Source organism: Cucurbita pepo, chromosome 4 (assembly GCF_057944985.1).
Source record: "Cucurbita pepo subsp. pepo isolate OVF chromosome 4, ASM5794498v1, whole genome shotgun sequence".
NCBI classification, from domain to species: Eukaryota; Viridiplantae; Streptophyta; class Magnoliopsida; order Cucurbitales; family Cucurbitaceae; genus Cucurbita; species Cucurbita pepo.
The window spans coordinates 207,430-225,999 of record NC_141801.1 but is presented as its reverse complement, the minus strand read 5'-3'; the positions used below and the strand labels follow the sequence as shown (position 1 = coordinate 225,999).

General features: G+C 37.4%; 4 protein-coding genes across 8 annotated transcripts; 1 reads left to right on the top strand and 3 right to left on the bottom strand.

Annotated features, from left to right (window-relative positions):
- Positions 1-3,440: 3,440 nt before the first annotated feature.
- Positions 3,441-4,501, top strand: LOC111792152 (ethylene-responsive transcription factor 3). The gene has a single exon (XM_023673487.2). The coding sequence runs from the start codon at positions 3,708-3,710 to the stop codon at positions 4,347-4,349; it is 642 nt and encodes a 213-aa protein (XP_023529255.2). The 5' UTR covers positions 3,441-3,707; the 3' UTR covers positions 4,350-4,501.
- Positions 4,502-5,474: 973 nt separating this feature from the next.
- On the bottom strand, positions 5,475-6,955 carry LOC111792669 (GDSL esterase/lipase At2g04570). The gene is made up of 3 exons (XM_023674219.2): positions 6,555-6,955; positions 5,989-6,481; positions 5,475-5,889 (listed from the first exon to the last, which is right to left on the bottom strand). The coding sequence occupies exons 1-3, from the start codon at positions 6,918-6,920 to the stop codon at positions 5,696-5,698; spliced, it is 1,053 nt and encodes a 350-aa protein (XP_023529987.2). The 5' UTR covers positions 6,921-6,955; the 3' UTR covers positions 5,475-5,695.
- A 1,941-nt stretch (positions 6,956-8,896) lies between these two features.
- LOC111792598 (GDSL esterase/lipase At2g42990) lies at positions 8,897-11,400 on the bottom strand. Its single transcript, XM_023674109.2, has 3 exons — positions 10,967-11,400; positions 10,359-10,848; positions 8,897-9,273 (listed from the first exon to the last, which is right to left on the bottom strand). Exons 1-3 carry the CDS (start codon positions 11,324-11,326, stop codon positions 9,080-9,082), a joined length of 1,044 nt encoding a protein of 347 aa, XP_023529877.2. The 5' UTR covers positions 11,327-11,400; the 3' UTR covers positions 8,897-9,079.
- Positions 11,401-14,133: 2,733 nt separating this feature from the next.
- On the bottom strand, positions 14,134-17,404 carry LOC111793512 (protein-tyrosine-phosphatase IBR5). Of its 5 annotated transcripts, none has more exons than XM_087123171.1 (6): positions 16,964-17,404; positions 16,546-16,804; positions 15,660-15,759; positions 15,351-15,408; positions 15,127-15,233; positions 14,134-14,699 (listed from the first exon to the last, which is right to left on the bottom strand). In XM_087123171.1, the coding sequence occupies exons 2-6, from the start codon at positions 16,780-16,782 to the stop codon at positions 14,383-14,385; spliced, it is 819 nt and encodes a 272-aa protein (XP_086979297.1). In that variant the 5' UTR covers positions 16,783-16,804; positions 16,964-17,404; the 3' UTR covers positions 14,134-14,382. The 5 variants fall into 5 exon arrangements, with proteins under 5 accessions (XP_086979297.1, XP_023531191.2, XP_023531189.2 ...); XM_023675423.2 differs by having other exon boundaries at positions 17,073-17,404; XM_023675421.2 differs by having other exon boundaries at positions 16,546-16,826; positions 16,964-17,403.
- Between the last annotated feature and the right edge of the window lie 1,166 nt (positions 17,405-18,570).

Sequence of the window (18,570 nt, the reverse complement as noted above, 5' to 3'; positions counted from 1 at the left end):
CAATTGATCCATGTTCATTCATAAGATTATAATTATTGTAATTAGAGAATGCACGAGACAAGATTCTCATATATGAAAGTTTAAATTAATTTATAATAAAAATAAAGACTTACGATCATAATTTCTTCCGTAGGTCTAATCTCTAATGACTGATTCTCCGCCCCAATTCTCTAAAGAAAGGAATGGGGCGGGAGTAGAGAAGAAAAGCTTCGTCGAGATGGAGATGGAGTTATCACATCCGAATAGAGGTTTTTCATCCACTTTTCTACCCTCGTTTTCCATTTTAGAGAATCGAACGAAATTCCGAGTTTCTCCCCACCCCGTTCCATCCCTAATAACAACATATTAATTTATTTTTTTAATATAAAAAATATAAAATATGAAGATGTGAGACCTCACGTTGGTTAAAGAGTGAACGAAACATTTTTTATAAAATGTGGAAATTTCTCCATAGTAAACACGTTTTAAAACCGTAAGATAACGATGATACGTAACGAGTCAAAGCAGACAATATCTACTCGCACTAGAGGTTCCAAAAGATTTTGATTTGTCGGGTAGGTGCCCAAGATTTGTTGGGCTATTTAAACTCTATGTGGAAGGCCCATTTAGGGCCCAAAAGGCCCAGTTATTATTATTTTTAGTTAAAATATTTTGTTTTTCAGTGGGACGAGCCTACCTAATTAAATACGTATATATTTTAAATTAGATAAATAAATAATTCAACATTTATTATCGGACAGTAATTTGACACTTGGCAGGGAATTGAGAATAGAATGTGAGTGGTGAGTGAACAAATCACGTGCAATGTCACATGCGGATGACTCTACATAACCCAATATTATTCCAATTCAATTTAACTTATTTTGTCCTCTTTTTATTTATCATTTGTGAAAAATAACAAGTATTTCGTATCTGTTGTTTTATTTTCCCCATTTTTATTTTTAAAAATCATTTCAAAATTATATACAATTTTCCCAACATTTTTTTAAATTTTACTTAGGTTTATTAATTAATAAACCTAAGTAAATATAATATTAAACATAATCTTTAAAAATTCAAAATTTAACACCATATTTTTACACTCACAAATAAAATAAAATAATAATAATAATAATAATAAATATAATAAATATGCCGGACTTTTACTCTTAGGCTTCTCCTCAAAGTTTTTAAAATTTGTGTACTAATGAGAGGTTTCCACATCCTTATAAATAATATAATGTTTCGTTATTCTCTAAAACTGATGTGGGACCTCGAATCCACCCCTTTTCGGGATCTAGTGTTCTTGCTAGCACTTGTTTCCCTATCCAATCGATGTGGGATCTCACAATCTACCTCTTCAAGGTCCATCATTCTCGTTGGCGCTCGTTTCTCTCTCCAATCGATGTGGGATCTCTCATTTATATTTATATATAAAAAATGATCAAGACGGAAAATATAATCTTCGTCCCGCTCTCTCCTCCATTTTGAGTTTTGATTCTCTACCTTATTTGGGTAGGTCCCTACGAGCATATATTAATCTATGATGGTTGAACTCAAACAAAAAAAATGTTTATTTAAAATTTGGAAAATAATAAAGCAATAAATTATTACCAAATACAGATTAATGTATTTTAAAAAGAAACATAAAGCATCAAATAAAGAAAAAAAGAACAATAAATTAGAACTTTACCGACCTAAATAATTGAAATAATTTACCCAATCTACCTACTTACATAATTCATGCCCATTGCCCTTTGATTCAATGTCTTTTAAGCAGAAAAAGAAGCTGTGAGGGGCATAAAATATTAGTGCTGCCCACTCAAAAGCCTGGGTTTTGATCCTTAGTGACGTGTCAAATTCCAATAGGATGTCACCTTCCTAACCAGCTATCTAGCTGTCAGCTTACTGATGGACACGTGGCCCCATCGCAACAGTCGGAAAAATTAAAGGTCATATTTGACCAAACCAGTTAAATTATTTTATTCTTCATTTTTTCACTAAGAAAATCTCTCTTTATTTATTATTGTGCTTAGCTGGCAGATTAATTCATAAAATATTATTTTTTTTTTTATTACAAAAAACTTTTAAAATTTATATAAAAAAATACATTTAATATGTTTTTAAACGTTGTATTTATAAGAACTTGAGATCTCATGTCGGTCGGAGAAAATATTGAAACATTTCTTATAAGTGTGTGAGAACTTTTTGCTAGTAGATGCGTTTTAAAACCGTAAGATCAACAACAATGAATAACGGGTAAAAGCGTATAATATTTTACAGTGATGAACTTGACTATTACAAATAGTACCGAGAAAGACAGACACCTAACAGTGTGCCAGCAATAACACTCTTCCATAGAGGGTAAATTTGTAATTTAACTTTTTAATTTTGAAATAATGTATATAGTTTAATTAATTACTATTTATCATTTAAGTTAATCTTTTTTCCCTCCTACCACTCTATCACTACGAGATTAAAAAAAGAAATATTTAAGAATATTCCAAAATTATTCCCAATATTTATTAGAAAAGAAGTATTGACAAAAGGGGAAATAAAATTAAAACTATGATAAAATTATACAACTAATCTCATCATTAAAGGCAAATCATGATACCAAACCCCACAATAAATAATTAAATTTATACACATTAGTTTGTAAAGAAAGAATTTTAATTGTAATTAAGCAATCAAGTTGGTATCAATTTTTCATAATTAAAATAATTCATGCTACAAAATACACAATTAAATATTTTGTTTTATATGTCTAAATAGAAATTGATTGTTCATATAAATTGCATTAAAATATAAATTAAGAATGAAAGTAATTAGTAATTTGTGTTAATCGACGTATATACATTTAATAGCCATCCAGTCTCATTCAACATAATTATTGAACTTATAATATTAATTTCTCTTCAATTATTATTAATTATTATAAATTATTACAAATTATTGGGTAGCTTCATATTTATATTTTTACGTTTAATCTTATGATCATAAAAGTTACGGTGGAGTGTTTTTTTTATTTTAATAATTGTTAAACTATTTTTACCCATAGCAACCATAGAGATAATTTGTAAGATTTACACGGATGAAATAAATTCAACTAACCTAGACATTTAAAAATTTGGAAATAAGAAGAATCTCGAGGGTATAAGAATGAACTGATACCACATTGAAATGAGGGCGATCCTCAGAATAGAAGTACCGAAAAAAATTGAAAATTATTATGTATAATAATTTATTATATATAAATTAATTTATATATAATAAATTAGTTAAAAAATTTAAAATAAAAATGTTTGAAAAAAATTGAATAAATAAAAACAAAATAATTAACAATGGTTAAAAGTGCGCATTAAGGTGGGAAAAAGGAACGATGGAGGGCACTACGGTAATTTCCGGAATTACTTCGTGGAGCTCTTATCCAGAAAATAATAATAATAAATCAAAGCAAGAAAACGGGCTTCAAGCGAATCTGGCAGAGCAGATTAAAAGAAGAAGAAAGAGGAATCGGAAAGCCGTTAGAGGAAATTATAAAAAAAAATCCTCTCCCAGAAATGGAGCTCCGGCACCGGCGGTAACATTTCTTCCATAGGAGGTGGTAGCTTAAACAGTCAAGAACCGGCAAAACTCCCTTGCATTTTTGTCTATCATCTCCGGAAACCACAACATCCTTTTGATTTGATTTCTTTTCACTGAACGCTTAATCGTCTTCTTCATCCATGAGGCGAGGCAGAGCCACAGATCCATTGGCGGTGGGGCAAACAGTTCATGAACCAGTTAAGGAAGTCCGATTCAGAGGTGTTCGGAAGCGTCCATGGGGCCGATACGCCGCCGAGATTAGAGATCCCTGGAAGAAGACACGCGTTTGGCTCGGCACCTTCGATACGGCGGAGGATGCTGCTAGAGCTTACGACGCCGCTGCTTTCTCTCTCCGTGGGCCGAAGGCGAAAACGAACTTTCCGTTGCATCCTTCGGCGATCTCTGTTCATCAGCAAATTCATTTCTCGCAGGAGCCTCATGATTCCCGCGGATTCTGCAAGATTAGCAACTCTCCTGTCAAAAGACCTACATCGAGTAGCCTGAGTTCCACCGTGGAGTCTTTTAGCGGACCGCGGGTTTCGATTCCGGCTACATCGGTTCCGAAGCTCCGCCGGAAGTCCCTGCCTCCAGTCTCGCCCGACGATTGCCACAGCGACTGCGATTCGTCGTCTTCCGTTGTTGAGGACAGTGAGGAATATGCTCAGACGCCGTCAATTCACAAGGTGTTGCCGTTCGATCTGAATCTACCTCCTCCACTGCAGTCACTGCAGGACATCGATATATCCGGTGATGATCTTCAAGTTACTACTCTATGTTTCTGATAATGGTCTGCTTTTCAATCACAAATAGCAAACGGTTCATTCTTCTCCCACGCCTCTTCCATTATCTATCTAATTTTCTTAATCGATTGAGCAGAACCTTAGTCGTAACTTTATATCAACATGCTTGTTGAATGAGAAAATTTGCTTCTCAACTCCTTAATTTCTCAGTTCATGGCGTATTCTAGCTTAGCATCTGGATTTTAGCAACACAAATGCTCTGAATCTTTGTTTCCGCCTCTGTGTTGAAGGAAACGAAAACTCATGGATTCTGCCAGGGTTTTACATTTTGAACTGATTATCTCGTTAATCATATGAAATATCTGTTCATTTGATTAGAACACAACATCGAAATCTCTTAAATCTCTTCGATCTCGTTCAACATGTTCAATCATCTCATAGGAATCATCAGCGTCATTAAACCTTCACTGCATTAGCATTAGAGATTGAGCACTTTGAAATTAGGAGGTTTCAATTTCAAATTCATTTCTATTTGGGGATTCTTCAGAATTAAGTCTCTGTTGAACATCCCCCATTGGATTCTCTTGTTCTATGACGTTTCTATAGTTCCTTTCATCTCTTTCTCGATTCTCTCTCTCAACCGCTTTTCCTCCATGGGATTATTGCTTCTGGTACACATAATTATGGTAGTCGTAGTCAACTTTTATCACTTTTGCACATGTTAGAGACATTAATACATCATCATTTCATGTTCAAACTTTGATATAAATCAAATGTCTTATAAGCATGCTACCACATCGATGGGACTGGATTCAAATGCTCATATAATGTTAGATTTCTTCCCATGTATATTTAAATTAAACTCTACCTCAAATAATACAGTAGTGTACGAAGTGAGGGCTAAGGCCGCCCAAAAAGGAGGAGAATATGCTTCTACTTTAGTTATCATCTTTTTGTTTGCCTTTTGAATTAGGGTTGTAACTTATTCCAAGTTGACTATTTTTTGAGCATTCCGATTAGGAGGAGGTCGGAATGCGACCTATTAGACACGTTCAACCTATAACAGGCATGTTATTGAAAGAAATTGGCATCGAGTTAACTACTTCCCGACCCTTCTCTCCTAAAGTCGGTTGTGTTCGTTAAATGAACAAATAAAAGTCACACATGAATGTCTAAGTCATATAACTAAATATTAGATAAAACATATAGTACAGAGCTTATACTAGTTGATACATAGCATTAAGGTAGAAGGGAAAATCCATACTATTTACTAAGGGGGTGATTATTATATTGTCGGTAATGTTGAGCCTGAAATATTTTAGAACGAAAACTTATTTTGACAATACTATTTTTCTAATAACTTTAAAAAGCGTCCAAAATTTTAGGTATCAAAGGAACTTCGAAAGTACGTTCTTGACCATATAAGCTGCGACAATCTGGTTAGTTTTTTGGGTCGGATGAAACGAGTCCCAAAAGATGTACTTGTTTGCATTTGTGCAGGTGAACATATTGTTTCGATTGCAAGCATAGCCCATCTCAAACATCCCCGTTGCACAACAAGCGGTTGATGTCACATCAAACCCTGTACAAAAATGGAAAGACAAAATAGTAAATTTATTCAAATCATAGAGACTAATGGTTTTTTGAACTATAATATATCGGTTTAGTTTAAGTTTCTTACCGTAAAGAGAGGGCTTTTTGATCATGTACATCAGAACGTTATATGGATTCGAAAACACCAACTCGAGCTCGGGAAGCTCCTTGTTGAGTTTCACTGTCAAAGCGTTGAGTTTGTTGTTGAATTCCACAGCCACATTGTTGTAGCTCTCCACACAATCATCCTTGCCACGGAAAACATTTCTCGTTCTTTCCAACGGCAAGCACCCCATCGGCGGCAGCCCGCCAAGGGAGATTTTCCGAGCGCCGAGACCGTGAAGCTTCTCGATAAACCCGCCAGCGATCCCGATAAGAAAGTCCTGGTACTGCTGGATGTTGTACTGGGAAGAACGCCCTGGCATTGTGTAGTAATTCTCTAGAAAGTCATTGGTTCCTAAGCTCATCAAATACAAAGCTTCGTTTATTGTTTGGTTTGCTGTGGCTGAGCCTTGATATGCTCTCAGCTTCGTTTGATACTCTTTGTAGTATTCAAGCTGCTTCCATAATGATATCACTGACTGCAACATCACAAAATGGTTTCACATCAAAACAAGTATAGTGACCAAAATAAACGTTCGAGTCCAAAATTACCAAAACGTCAGAAGTGGCATTATCGTAGCCAGTTCCAGCCGAAGCAAAAGTGACCCGAGTAGCGAAATCCGAGATGTTATAAGCCGGATCCAAGTAAGCAGGCACAATGGGTTTGAGTCCAAAAGCCTCGGAAATGAAGTCGGTCGGAATTCTCCCATTCGAGAATCTCCCGGTTGCCTTCCCGCCAGCGAAATCCCGACCATAAGGGAAGAAATTGCTTCTGGCAATAGTGGGAATGAAGTTGTTATTTCCAGCGTCAACCGAGGAGTCACCGAACACGATAATTGACGAAATCCTAGCTTCGGCTATCGTGTTCGGGGACGAAAGGAAGGAGGGAAGGCATAAGACGAAGACGAGGTAAGCCATAATTTGGTTGTATGATGTTGTTGAGAATAGACATGAGAAAGAAGAAATAAATATAGGTGTTGAGAGAAGTTGTTGGGAGAGTATTAAATGTGGTAACAAATATTAAATGGAATCATAGGCCACAAGGTTGTAAGCTCATTGCCCACAAATTCTAAGCTTTTGAGTGCACACTGGGAGGTTGAAGAAAGAGTCAGTTTCAGTGATTTCCTCCCCAACCACCTTATGCAACACGTCGTAATGAACAAATGAAGAAATCTGAAAGGCTTCATTTATGAATCTGGTTGGAACCGCCCATGATAACGACAATATTATGGGTGTCGGATATGAACAGAAAATGAGGTGGAGATCGGCTTCCGTGATCGCCCTCTTTTTACAATACACGAGCTGGGTCATGCTGAGTCGCACTCTTAATGGTAGCGGACTTGTCATTATGCGGCACTCACTTTTCAACGACAAGTGAGCTAAGCCAATTCGTTCTTGCGTCGCCTACGGCTAAGCCACGTATGCTCGAGCCTCTAGCCTCGGTTTAAGAAAACGAGGGCAGAGTGAGATTTTCGAAAGAGAGATTTTTTAAAGAGACGTTATATAACCACGGCTCAAGTATGTAACATTGGGTAGGGAGAAGTTGACAACTAGTCATATCTCCCTAAGGCATTTCATGGCCTAGGCCTAGACATGATTTTTCCGAAACCTCATACTCACTACTCACTAGAAATACAAAAGTAAAACACTAGAACATGAAAAGACATAAAGGGTTTGGCTTGTCATGGGCATGCGGCAACGGGCAACACGTCTTGGACGAGCATGACCGTGACACTGAGCTTGATAGATAAGATACCAATTGTCCCTTCAAAAATTGATTGTTCGATCTTTTATCCTTGCAATCTCGAAAACAATATATTAATCTCTACATTGTAGCGAAAGTATCAATTTAGTTGTTTAACGTTAACTCGTAACAATTTAGTTCTTGCATTTTTTTAATTTTGTAATAAATTAGTTTCTCAACGTTAATATGAATAACTTATTCTTCTATTTTAAAATGTGTAAATAGATGAATCGATGAGAAAAAAAAATTGAAAACTAAAGTTTAGAACTCAAGTTTAGTGCCTCCACACATATTTATTGAACCCAGATTTCAAAACTTCAAGGGATTCAGTACCGTAAAAGCAGGCTCCAAAAGTCCTTTGTAACAATCTAAGTTTACTGTGAGTAGATATTGTCTCATTTTATCCATTTAATGTCAGCCTCACGATTTTAAAACGTGTTTATTAGAGATAGGTTTTTACACTCTTATATAACGAATGTAGATCTCACAGTCCACTACCCTTGGACCCAACGTCCTTGCTGACATATTGCCCAATATCTAGTTATGATATCGTTTGTAACAGCCTAAGCCTACCACTAACGGATATTGTCTATTACCTATTACTGTCAGCCTCGTAATTTTAAAACACTCATGTTTGAAAAAAAAGTTCTCTATAAAGAATACATTCATATCTCACCACCCAAACATAAATGATGGGCTTTCCTAGTCGATGTTTAGAAACCAAGGGAGGATTGGGCCTGGCCCTAGGGTGTGTCCCCAACTTTGAAGGGCAGGGTGCCTTTGCATAGGGATGGCTTCCCCCACACAAGGGCAGCTATTATTCTTGACCTACCATTTACGGCCATTTAATTTAGTCAACTCACTTTCCTCCCTCATATGCTTTCACAGCTAACACTCCAAAATAATGCATCTATAAATGTAAAAACACATACAGTTACGTGTTAGATTCAATCGCGAAATACTCGGGATGAGTAGATGCTAGTTTACGTGTAGGAAGGTTATTAGGTCAAATAAAAGCATGTTCGAAAATTTATGGATGAAATCGTCCGTATCTTTCTTTCTTACCCTCAACTTCAATATCACAATGATTCAATTAAATTCGTCGACAAGATTCACCAACTTGTGGTGACCACTTTACAACTACTCGAGATAAAAAAGAAATAGGTAAATGCACTTTATAGCCTCGTACATAAATATCGTAGATTCATAATTAAAAAAAACAACGATAAATTAATCATGAATAATGTTAGATATTCTGGATGAGAATTAAAAATGATAAAAAAAACAACAACATATAGTATGCTCAATCGAAGTATTGCAATGTCGTGTTAAGTCAACGAAACGTGGGAAGAAGAGTTTGGAGCAAATCGTTGACTATAATCTGGTTGGTCTTCTCTGTGGGATGAAAGGCATCCCAAAATACATATTTGGTTGCATCACTGCAAGTCAATGAGTTTTCTTGGCTGCACAAATAGCTCATCTCAAATGTCCCTGTTCCACAGCATGCCTTTCCAGCCACCTCAAACCCTAAACCATTTTAAAAAAAGAGACTTAAAAGAGAGAATTTCGGACGAAAAATTTCTACCTATTAGACAGGAAGAACGTATATCAAAATTTCAAGACACGTTCTAGTTATCTAATCTTAATTGACAATAAACAGTGAACGAGCTACTAATCTAAACATGGATCATTTCGAGACTCGAATACACCATTTGATAGATGTTCCATAAAAGTGGAAAGAGAGAGATGGGAACAATATTTGGTTTAGGGTTGGTAGAGTGTTAAAGATAGTGTTGCAAATGGCACAAGAAGAGGAGATGGGTCACTAAATTTGGCTGCCTGCTCTGTTGAACATATTAATGGCTATCACCTAAGTTTTGATGACAAAGGCGTTGCTCTGCCGTGTGGTTTGTTCCATAAATGGTCGTTTCTCCTACCAAACTAACTTTACATACTATCCTTCTCATGGATTTCTAGGGTTGGTGCAATATTAGAGAACTTAGTTTGTCTACACTTTCAAGTGATATATATATATATATACCTATAGATATACATATATAGTATACGAGACACGTCACTGCGTCGTTTTATTTGAAGCAATCTTTTGTGGGGTAACTCTAAACCCTGAAAACTATATCGATGATCTATAATTAACCAGCTTTTACTCTCAAAGCAACGCGTCCAAGTCATAGAAGAAGTCAAATCTATATCAAAATTTTGGTCAGAATTTTAATTACAGGATGTTACGACCACAACTACTATAGAAATTTTCAACCCAATGAATTTTTAGTTAACAAAAAGATGACTGTGTTAAGGATTGTTGGAAGGGAGTCCCACGTTGACTAGGGGATGTTAGGAGAACTTAGGCTCAAAGTGGACAATATCATAATAGTGTGAAGAGTCCTAACTTCTAACCGACTTTGACGTCAAGATTTAATAAATAATGTATATAAGTCAATATGAGCATAACTCAACCGCGAAGGCATTAGTAATGGTTAGAATCATGCCCTATCTTTATTGAACTAAAAACAAGACAAAAAAAAGGCTCGAGAAACATAAAATTTGGCGATAATGTAAATAAAAATCACAAATAAAGGTAGGATCTTTGTTACCATATAAGTAAGGTTTGGTGATGATTTGATAAAAAATGGCATAAGGATTTGAGAAGAGCATTGTAAGACCAGGGAGCTGCCTATTCAAAGCCCAAACAAATCCCTCCAACTTGGCGTTGAATTCCAAAGCCACGAGGTTGAATTTCTCAACGCACTCGAAATTACTCATAACATTTGTTGCTCTTTCAAGTGGCAAACACCCCATTGGAGGCAGCCCTGAAATTGATATTTTTCTAACTCCAAGGCTGTAAATTTCTCCGATGAACTTTCCGGCGAGTTGCAAAAGGAAATCCTCATACTGTTGAACGCTAAATTGGAGTCTCCGGCGAGGAATTGTGTAGTAATTTTCTAAGAAGTCGTTTGTTCCTAAACTTACCAAATATAATGCTTCTTTTATCACTTCATTTGCCTTCTCATTCCCAAGATAGCCTCTTAATTTGGCTTGATACTCCTTGTATAACTCCACTTCTCTCCACAATGGTATCACGTTCTGTAGCGTTTAAAAAACGACTATATGTCAAATGGGTTCTCATATTTCGTCCAAAGATCGAAACTTTTTGTCTTAAAAAGCTAAAACGAGAAAAGAAATGAAATTGTTTAGAACTTACTAAGACATCGGAGGTGGCATTATCGAAGCCAGTTCCGGCGGAGGCGAAGCAGACACCGGTGGCGAAATCGGCGATAGTAAAAGCAGGATCCAAGTAAGCGGGAATGGTTGGTTTCAAACCAAAAGCTTCAGAAATGAAATCCGGCGGAACACGGCCGTTGGAGAATCTTCCGGTGGGTTGTCCGCCGTAGAAGTCACGTCCATAAGGCTTGAAATTACTTTTCAACAGTGTCTTAATGGCATTGTTATTGCCGGAATCCACAGAGGAGTCTCCAAAGACAATAATGGCGGGGACCTTGGCTTCAATTTTGGAACCCCATGTGAAGAAAATAATGGAAAAGATAATAGAGACGAAACCCATTATTGAAGATACAAAAAAAAGATGGTTTTTTTTTGGGGAAAGAAAATGGAAGAAGGAAATGAAGAACACTGAAATATAAATTGGAGTGTTAAATTTGGTTATAAATTGTGGAGAGAGAGAGGTGTAGTTTGGTGGGAATTTAATGATTTTGATGGCGGTTGGTCCAACAAATCTACATGCAACACCAAGCCAACATTATATTATATGCTTTTCACAGGTAATTTAGCCATGTCCTCGGGTTTTTCCACTTATAGCCGCCGCCGACGCCAAGTTTTGGCCTGTAATTAAGCCTTCTGGTGGGGTTTTTTCAGTTATGGCCGCCGCCCGCGACGGCCAAGGAGGCCGGAGTTATAGCACTTTTAAGAATCTTATTATGTTTTAGTAGGCTTTGTAACTAATTATTCCGACATTAATCTTAAACGGGCGGTTTGGTTTAAAGGTTTCATAGATTTTTAAGAATCTTATAATGTTTAGTAATAATTTACCTCAAAATTTGAGGATCAAATTATATTTTTGTTTACTTTCAACCATTTTATATATTATAAAACTTTAAATTTACATTAATTAATTTCATTATATTATATATTTGTTGCATCAACGAGAACGAGAACTCTAACCCATATTTTACCATTTCTTCGGAATTGTCCGCTCATAGCACGATGGAATTGTCCGATTATAGCCCTACGCACTACTTCAATGACTCGATATGAAAGACGACCAGCTCTACAACTTTGAGTGCCATATCTTCCAAAACCAAGTTGTGTATCGTCCTGTTTGCAACCCCTACTACATTTGCCATTACGAGATTTAGTATATTTCGTACATTTCGGATATAACAACGTTCCTTTTTTTGTCAAACATATCTAATTATTTAAAACCCCTACTATATATTCTAGTTTGGGGAATTTGTCTGTTCAGCTCCACTACTTATAAGCTCCCATGACAAGACTGTTGCTGGAGTCGGAGAACACCGTAAATGCTAGTGTCATACAAGTCTCCCGATTAAACCAGAGATATGTCCCATTGAACTAAGGTTGTTGCTCGAGGTTGACTCAAGTCAACAAATGAAGTAAAACTCTGTTATGAAGCCTTGAGATCAGGTCTTGGCTCCAAAAAAAAAAAGGGCCCTTTATGCGCAACGGAAAAACAAAATTAACCCATTAATAGAAAATTAAAGAATAAATAATAAAAAAGAAAAGGGTTTATAAATCTCCAACGTTATTTCATTTCCCATTTGAAACCAAAGAGATTAAATAAAATAGGTAATCAAATGGGCATGCCAATTTCGAAAGGGCTCTCATTTCTGGGCCTTGTCGCCATCTTCATTTGCTTACTATTCATCGAAGTCGCCGACGCCCATTCCGGCCACTCCGGCACCCACGCTGTCGAGAAGCCCTGCCCCGGCGGAGGGGACCACTGTCATCACAGCGGCCGCATGGCCGCACAAACCGTAGACGAGGATGACGATTTTGATGACACGTATAAAGTTCCGGTGAAAGGTAGGATGGCAATGTCCATGTCGGAATCCACCGAGGATGCTGAAGAACGGGCGGTGGAAATGGAAATGGAGACAACTTCTCCAGAGGAACCGGCGAACCAAAAAGTGGTCGTCTTGGGGCATTGACTTTATTATTTCCATTAAAAAAAAAAAGAAAGAAGAACAAGGAGAGGATTATTTCTTCATCCCCTTTGATAAATCAGCTTCCTTTTTAAGTGATTTAACATGATAATTATGGTTTGCTAATTTGGGTTGTTTTTTTTTTGGTTTTATGTGGCATAAAGATTGCATCTTTATGACCATATTGTTTGGGGTTGTGGCTAATTAGATGATATCTATGGTGTATCAATCTTTAAAGTTTGGTTTTTTTTTTTTTTAAATAGAGTAATCAATTATTGGTGGGTGTATGATTGATTTATGTTCGATCCCGAGCAATTCAATAAAGTTTGATTTGATATGATATGTCTCTTCATGATAGAAACCAATTATATATTAGTCCATACGAAAGAATTCTGATACCTTTTCTTCGATAAAGGAAAGGTTATTCAATCTATTTTTGTATATATAATAACTTGGGCACCTGCACCTGATGCCTATCACGAGAAGATGACCTGCAGTTGTTCAAATTCCTCAAGTTCTCGAATGGGAAAAAAGGCCTTCTTATTTTATTCGAAGGGTCTAAATTAGCTCTCCCTCAAGTTCTCGAATGGGAAAAAGGTGGTTTGAATATGGGGTGAAGGGTCTGAATTAGCCCTTCCTCAAGTTTTCGAATGGGAAAAAAGGTAGTTTGAATATGGGGCATGTTCTTATTTTATTTGAGGGGTCTGAATTAGCCCTCCCCGAGCCTTTCTCTCGAGATTAAGGACACTCATCAAGAACTTGATTCTGCCATTGCACTTAGAACCATGGAAAAGGTAAGAGAAAGAGGAAAAAGTGCATAGTTTAGATAAGGAGGCGTGCAAAGGGTTTGGAGAAAAAGGGGAGATATGAACAAAGGCTGCATTCCTTCCTCTCCACAAACACTAAATGGAAGCAAATTACTTGATCTGCTGCTGCCTGCACAAATGGAAGCCAAGAGGGAGACTATACTGAACATTCTCAGAAACCAAAACACAGAACAGAACAGAGCTGAACTGAACTTGAAGCTATACACAAAGGAAGGCCTTTCTGATAAAGCAATTCTAACATCAGTTTCAGCTCTTTCTGAGTGGAACAGAGTCACTGAAACATGCCCCATCATAGCAAAGAGACAACCACAAAACAATCAACTAAAAGGGTTAAGAGCGAGAAAGTAAATGGTGATATGATATGATATGATATTTATGAGATTGTATAACATTAGTGATGAGTCAAGTTTGAACAATATTTGACTGGACTTGATGAGGTACACACCCCTAAAGAGTAATGTAAAGAAAAAAAAAAAACCACACCCATTAATCATACAAACTAAAGTTTCCCACCTCTCACCCCTCAAATTCAGTAAGACTCATCACATCTGACAAACCCTTTTTTTTTTGTTTCTTTTGCAAAAAACTACTAAGATGGCGACTAGTGAGTTTTAAGCACTGTCCATTTGGATGTTGCTGCTGGTTGAGTTTCTTGGATTTGCGCCGAAGGGGCTTGCGGAGAAACTAGTTTGAGTCTGGCCAGCGCCGAACGTGAACTCGTGAGAAGGTAAGTCTATGTTGGGGGCGGAGAAGATAGATGTTGCACCAATGGTGTTGAATGGAGTTGTGGGAACTGGGTCGCAGGTCTTTGGGAAGCCGAAGCTAAAAGAAGGCAGACCAACAGGAGGGAAGATTGGTAAGGTTGGGAGGGCGTTTTCGGTTGATCCAAAAACCTTCTGCTCATACTCTTGCAGCTGCTGATAGATAGCTATTTTCACAGACCAAAATGTAGGTCAGAGTACATTATTTGAAGATGAAAACATCCCCTTAATCAACTAGAAGACGTTAAAATGTAATAAGAAAAAGGCATCATCGAGTAGATTGTAGCGATTGAACAAAGTTGAATGAAATGGAAAATAATAAGAACAAACAAGTTATTTGACCAAAATATGGACACAGCAAAGCAGATGCAGTGCAGGCCTCTGTTTCCAGTCCATTTGGTAAAAGAAATATAACAAATGTGAACTTCATGGTAAGTAGTAGGGGTAAAGGCATGTCTTATGGCAGCTCGTGATCCACGAAAAGCACATTTGACTTAGTTATTCAGAGATTAAGGGAGAATTATACGACTAAGCAAAGCGATATTTTCTAGAAAAGAACACGAGGAACTTCAGGATAATGTGTGAAATACATACGCTCAGTTAAGTCAACGGATGGCCTCCGCTCTTTCACCCACTGGTAACTCTGAGCAAGTCTCCATCCTTTGCATTTCATCAAGAACGCGATTACAATAGCTGGAGACCTATGATCAATAAGTTTAATCTATTAGCAAGGATATTATTCATTCGTTGGTCCCATGTCGACCGGGTACATATATAGTTGCAGAGTTCCAGTTTTATCAACGAATAGGGGAGAGAACCTGTTTTTTCCCGACATGCAGTGCACCAAAACACGAGCCTTGTCTCGTTCACATTGATCTGAAAATCATAAGCAACACCGGGCATGTTACACTTCTCTCAGTGAATGACAGAAAGCTAGTCATGGTCTTAACCGAAAGCCATTCATTCAGCAGATGAGTAATCTTATTTAGCATTAAAGTAATAACAGTGCATCGATCTTTTTATACGAAAGTCGACATTTAAAAATGAAAAACATAGCCAGACATGGACTAACCTAACAAATGAATTAGCAGATACAGTTCATTTCGGAGAAGATAAAGAAAAGGCACCTAGAAATTCAACAGCGTCATCAAATGGTAACGTCTTGTCGTATTGGAGGCAGTGATAAGTGAAGGAGTTCTTGTAGAGATTTTGACAAGCAGGCACAGTCTGCAAACATAGGGCGGAGAAAACCAATTGTTCAGCACCTAATCCATTTCAATGGCAAGTGATAGCAACATACAATACTCTGCATAAGTAACAACTGCGAAATATTCTACGATGAAACTGCATTTTAGTACGATCACTAGCACGGTCAAACTCATTTATATCCATATCCATAGGATCTTAGGGCTGATAACGTGACATCGTTAGTTATCGAAAATGCATAATTGATTAGCATAATAACTCAACCCCTCCATTTGAGGCCTCTTAAAGGCGAGCAATCCTACATTTCAACACATTGGCATGCATATAAAAGCTTCTTCATCAGCATCGCGCAGGCGAACTTTAGTCGAAATAAAATTATGCCTACCGAAGAATTAGGAACTGTTCCATCACAACAGAATCAACATCATGAACAAAATAACCTACACCATGATGCTGTAAAAGAGAAGAAAAAAACGAACCACAACTCCACTTTGCAGACAAAATCTTTAACTTCAAAGGTCAACTGCGCCATTATGATCCAATTAGGCAACAATAACAAGTAACTTAATCGATGATTTTCGCCCCCAAACTCTTAAACCAGGCAGAGTTTTGTAGATAAAATGCATACCCGTAGTGGAAATAGGACAGATATTAATTAAACATTCAGATTAAGGAACAATCAAAAGCATTTATATCCATCAGCTGAAGCAACAGTAGCAACCTAAAGTGAAAATCAAAATTGAAAGTACTCGATTCAGAAGGGGGAATAAAATCTGAAGACACAGAGAAGGAAGAAATTGAACATACGTTAAGAACGCGAGAAATTCCTTGAGTCTTCAAAAGTTCAGACCGTGAAGCGTTGTCATAACTTCCCAAATAGAGAAACTCTGGCAAGATCTCTGAAGGAAACGCACTAACTTGCAGCGAAGTTTTCTCGGATGTAGCGGGAACACGATGACCACATATCCCACAAACTTCCCCTTCTTCGTATTTGTGATAGTGGCCACAAACTCCACAAGGGTTCTCTCTTTCCCTCTTCCTCATAGCCAAAAACCGCGATTCAGCTCTGACCCAGATGAGAAAACCTTCTAAATCACCAAAAAAAACGAAACAAAACAAAAGAAAGAAACACAGGCGATGAAACAGAAACCCCCCAAATTAGAACGCAATCAGAATCGGAGTAAACAAAAAGGGAATTATTAAGCCAGAAACTACCAATTCCCACCTAGATAAAAACAAAATAAAGCGCTTCAACGATGGAAAAAGAAAAGCGCTGCCGCAGGGAGCAGAGAGAGGGAGAGAGAGAGAGAGGCGCCGATGCAGAAGGGCGTTACCACGAAGCTTCTTTGATTAGATTGCGTGAGGAGGAGTTTTTGAATTTGGCTGTGGTGCCTGTGCTCTCTGGTGCCTGACAACGAAAAGCCAAAGGGGATCAACAGCTAGTATATATGAATCGCCAGATACAGACGCATGACATCACAAATCGCAGGGTTTCTCCAAGATTCCCCAGATGGGTTGGGTTGGACATGTGATGAGTCCATAAAAACATTTTTTTTCCCCTTTTCACTGCCCGTAAGATCCATAACCTTAATAAACATTATTATTTCAAGGATTCAATTGATTTCACCACCCCCTCATGCTGATCTCATACATAATACTCATTTATCAAAGCTTGGATTTGCGTAATTAGCAACAAAAATATCATCCTTTTCTTATCCAAACTTTCGTTACTAGTAATGAGTTACCAATCATATTTCTCCACGTCAATGGGTCCCCCCCGTATCCAGTGCAGTCACTCTTTTCTCAAACGTAATTTCTACGCCTTCATTGATGGTTCTTTCTTGGCTTCGGTGTTCATTTTTGACAAATTTTTTGGGAGCTTTTCTAGTTTAATCCAAAACGTATAATCGAGTGCTTTCTTTTTAGTTCTTAAGAAACACTCCTCGAATAGTTTTTACGGTCTTTTTTCACAACGAAAAGGAGTGGTTGGGGTTAAGGAAGCCTTTACTTTACGTCAATCAAACTCCAAATGAAGCCAAGATATTATCGGCCTCTGAGTTTTCATGTGCTCTGGACGTACATTATAAGCCAGAAATTGTAGTGTTGTAGAAGACGAGAAATGTTATGGTATTGATCGAAATGATAGGGTGTTGTAAGAACAAAGAAAGTACATCACTCATCACTCATTCTCTGTTTGGATCTATTGTGTGGTTGAAATGAATTTGGGACTATTTTGTCACAGTGATGTCTCCTATCACTTTTATGATATGTTGCAGTGTATTGGTACTGTCCTCAACTGGAATGATGTAAGCTATAGGCTAAGCCTTCACACCACAGAGCCTAAAAAGCTGGGAATTTCCCTCCGTTTCCTGCAAGATAAACCCATGTTGAGTACAACAACAAGCATAAACGAAGGTGTTGTCCAAAGGTTCATGAACGAACGATGGTTCCTTCCGGTCAATCCAGGAACTAAAGGAGGACCCGACAATGGAGAAAGATATCTTAATTTAGATGGGGGTAGAGAGTGGGACTGCGTGTACTTTGTTGTCTTGGAGGTGCATTAATATGCATGTGCTGTGGTTTGGAGGTGCTTTAAGGCAATGGAGAGAATAAAGGAAGAGAGGTCCTGGCTAACTACATCAATTCTAATGCAGATTCTTCATTCTTTCTCATTTCTAACTTGATGATTGTAGTTTTTGTTTCAGACCTTAAAATTGTCCTCTCTTCTCTTCCACATCCACTTGGTCCCATCTTTAGTTTTCATCTGGGACTCGGTAATGTAATTCATTCAGATATAGTAGTGGTTCAACTAGAGAGAAAACCCTGCTCCAG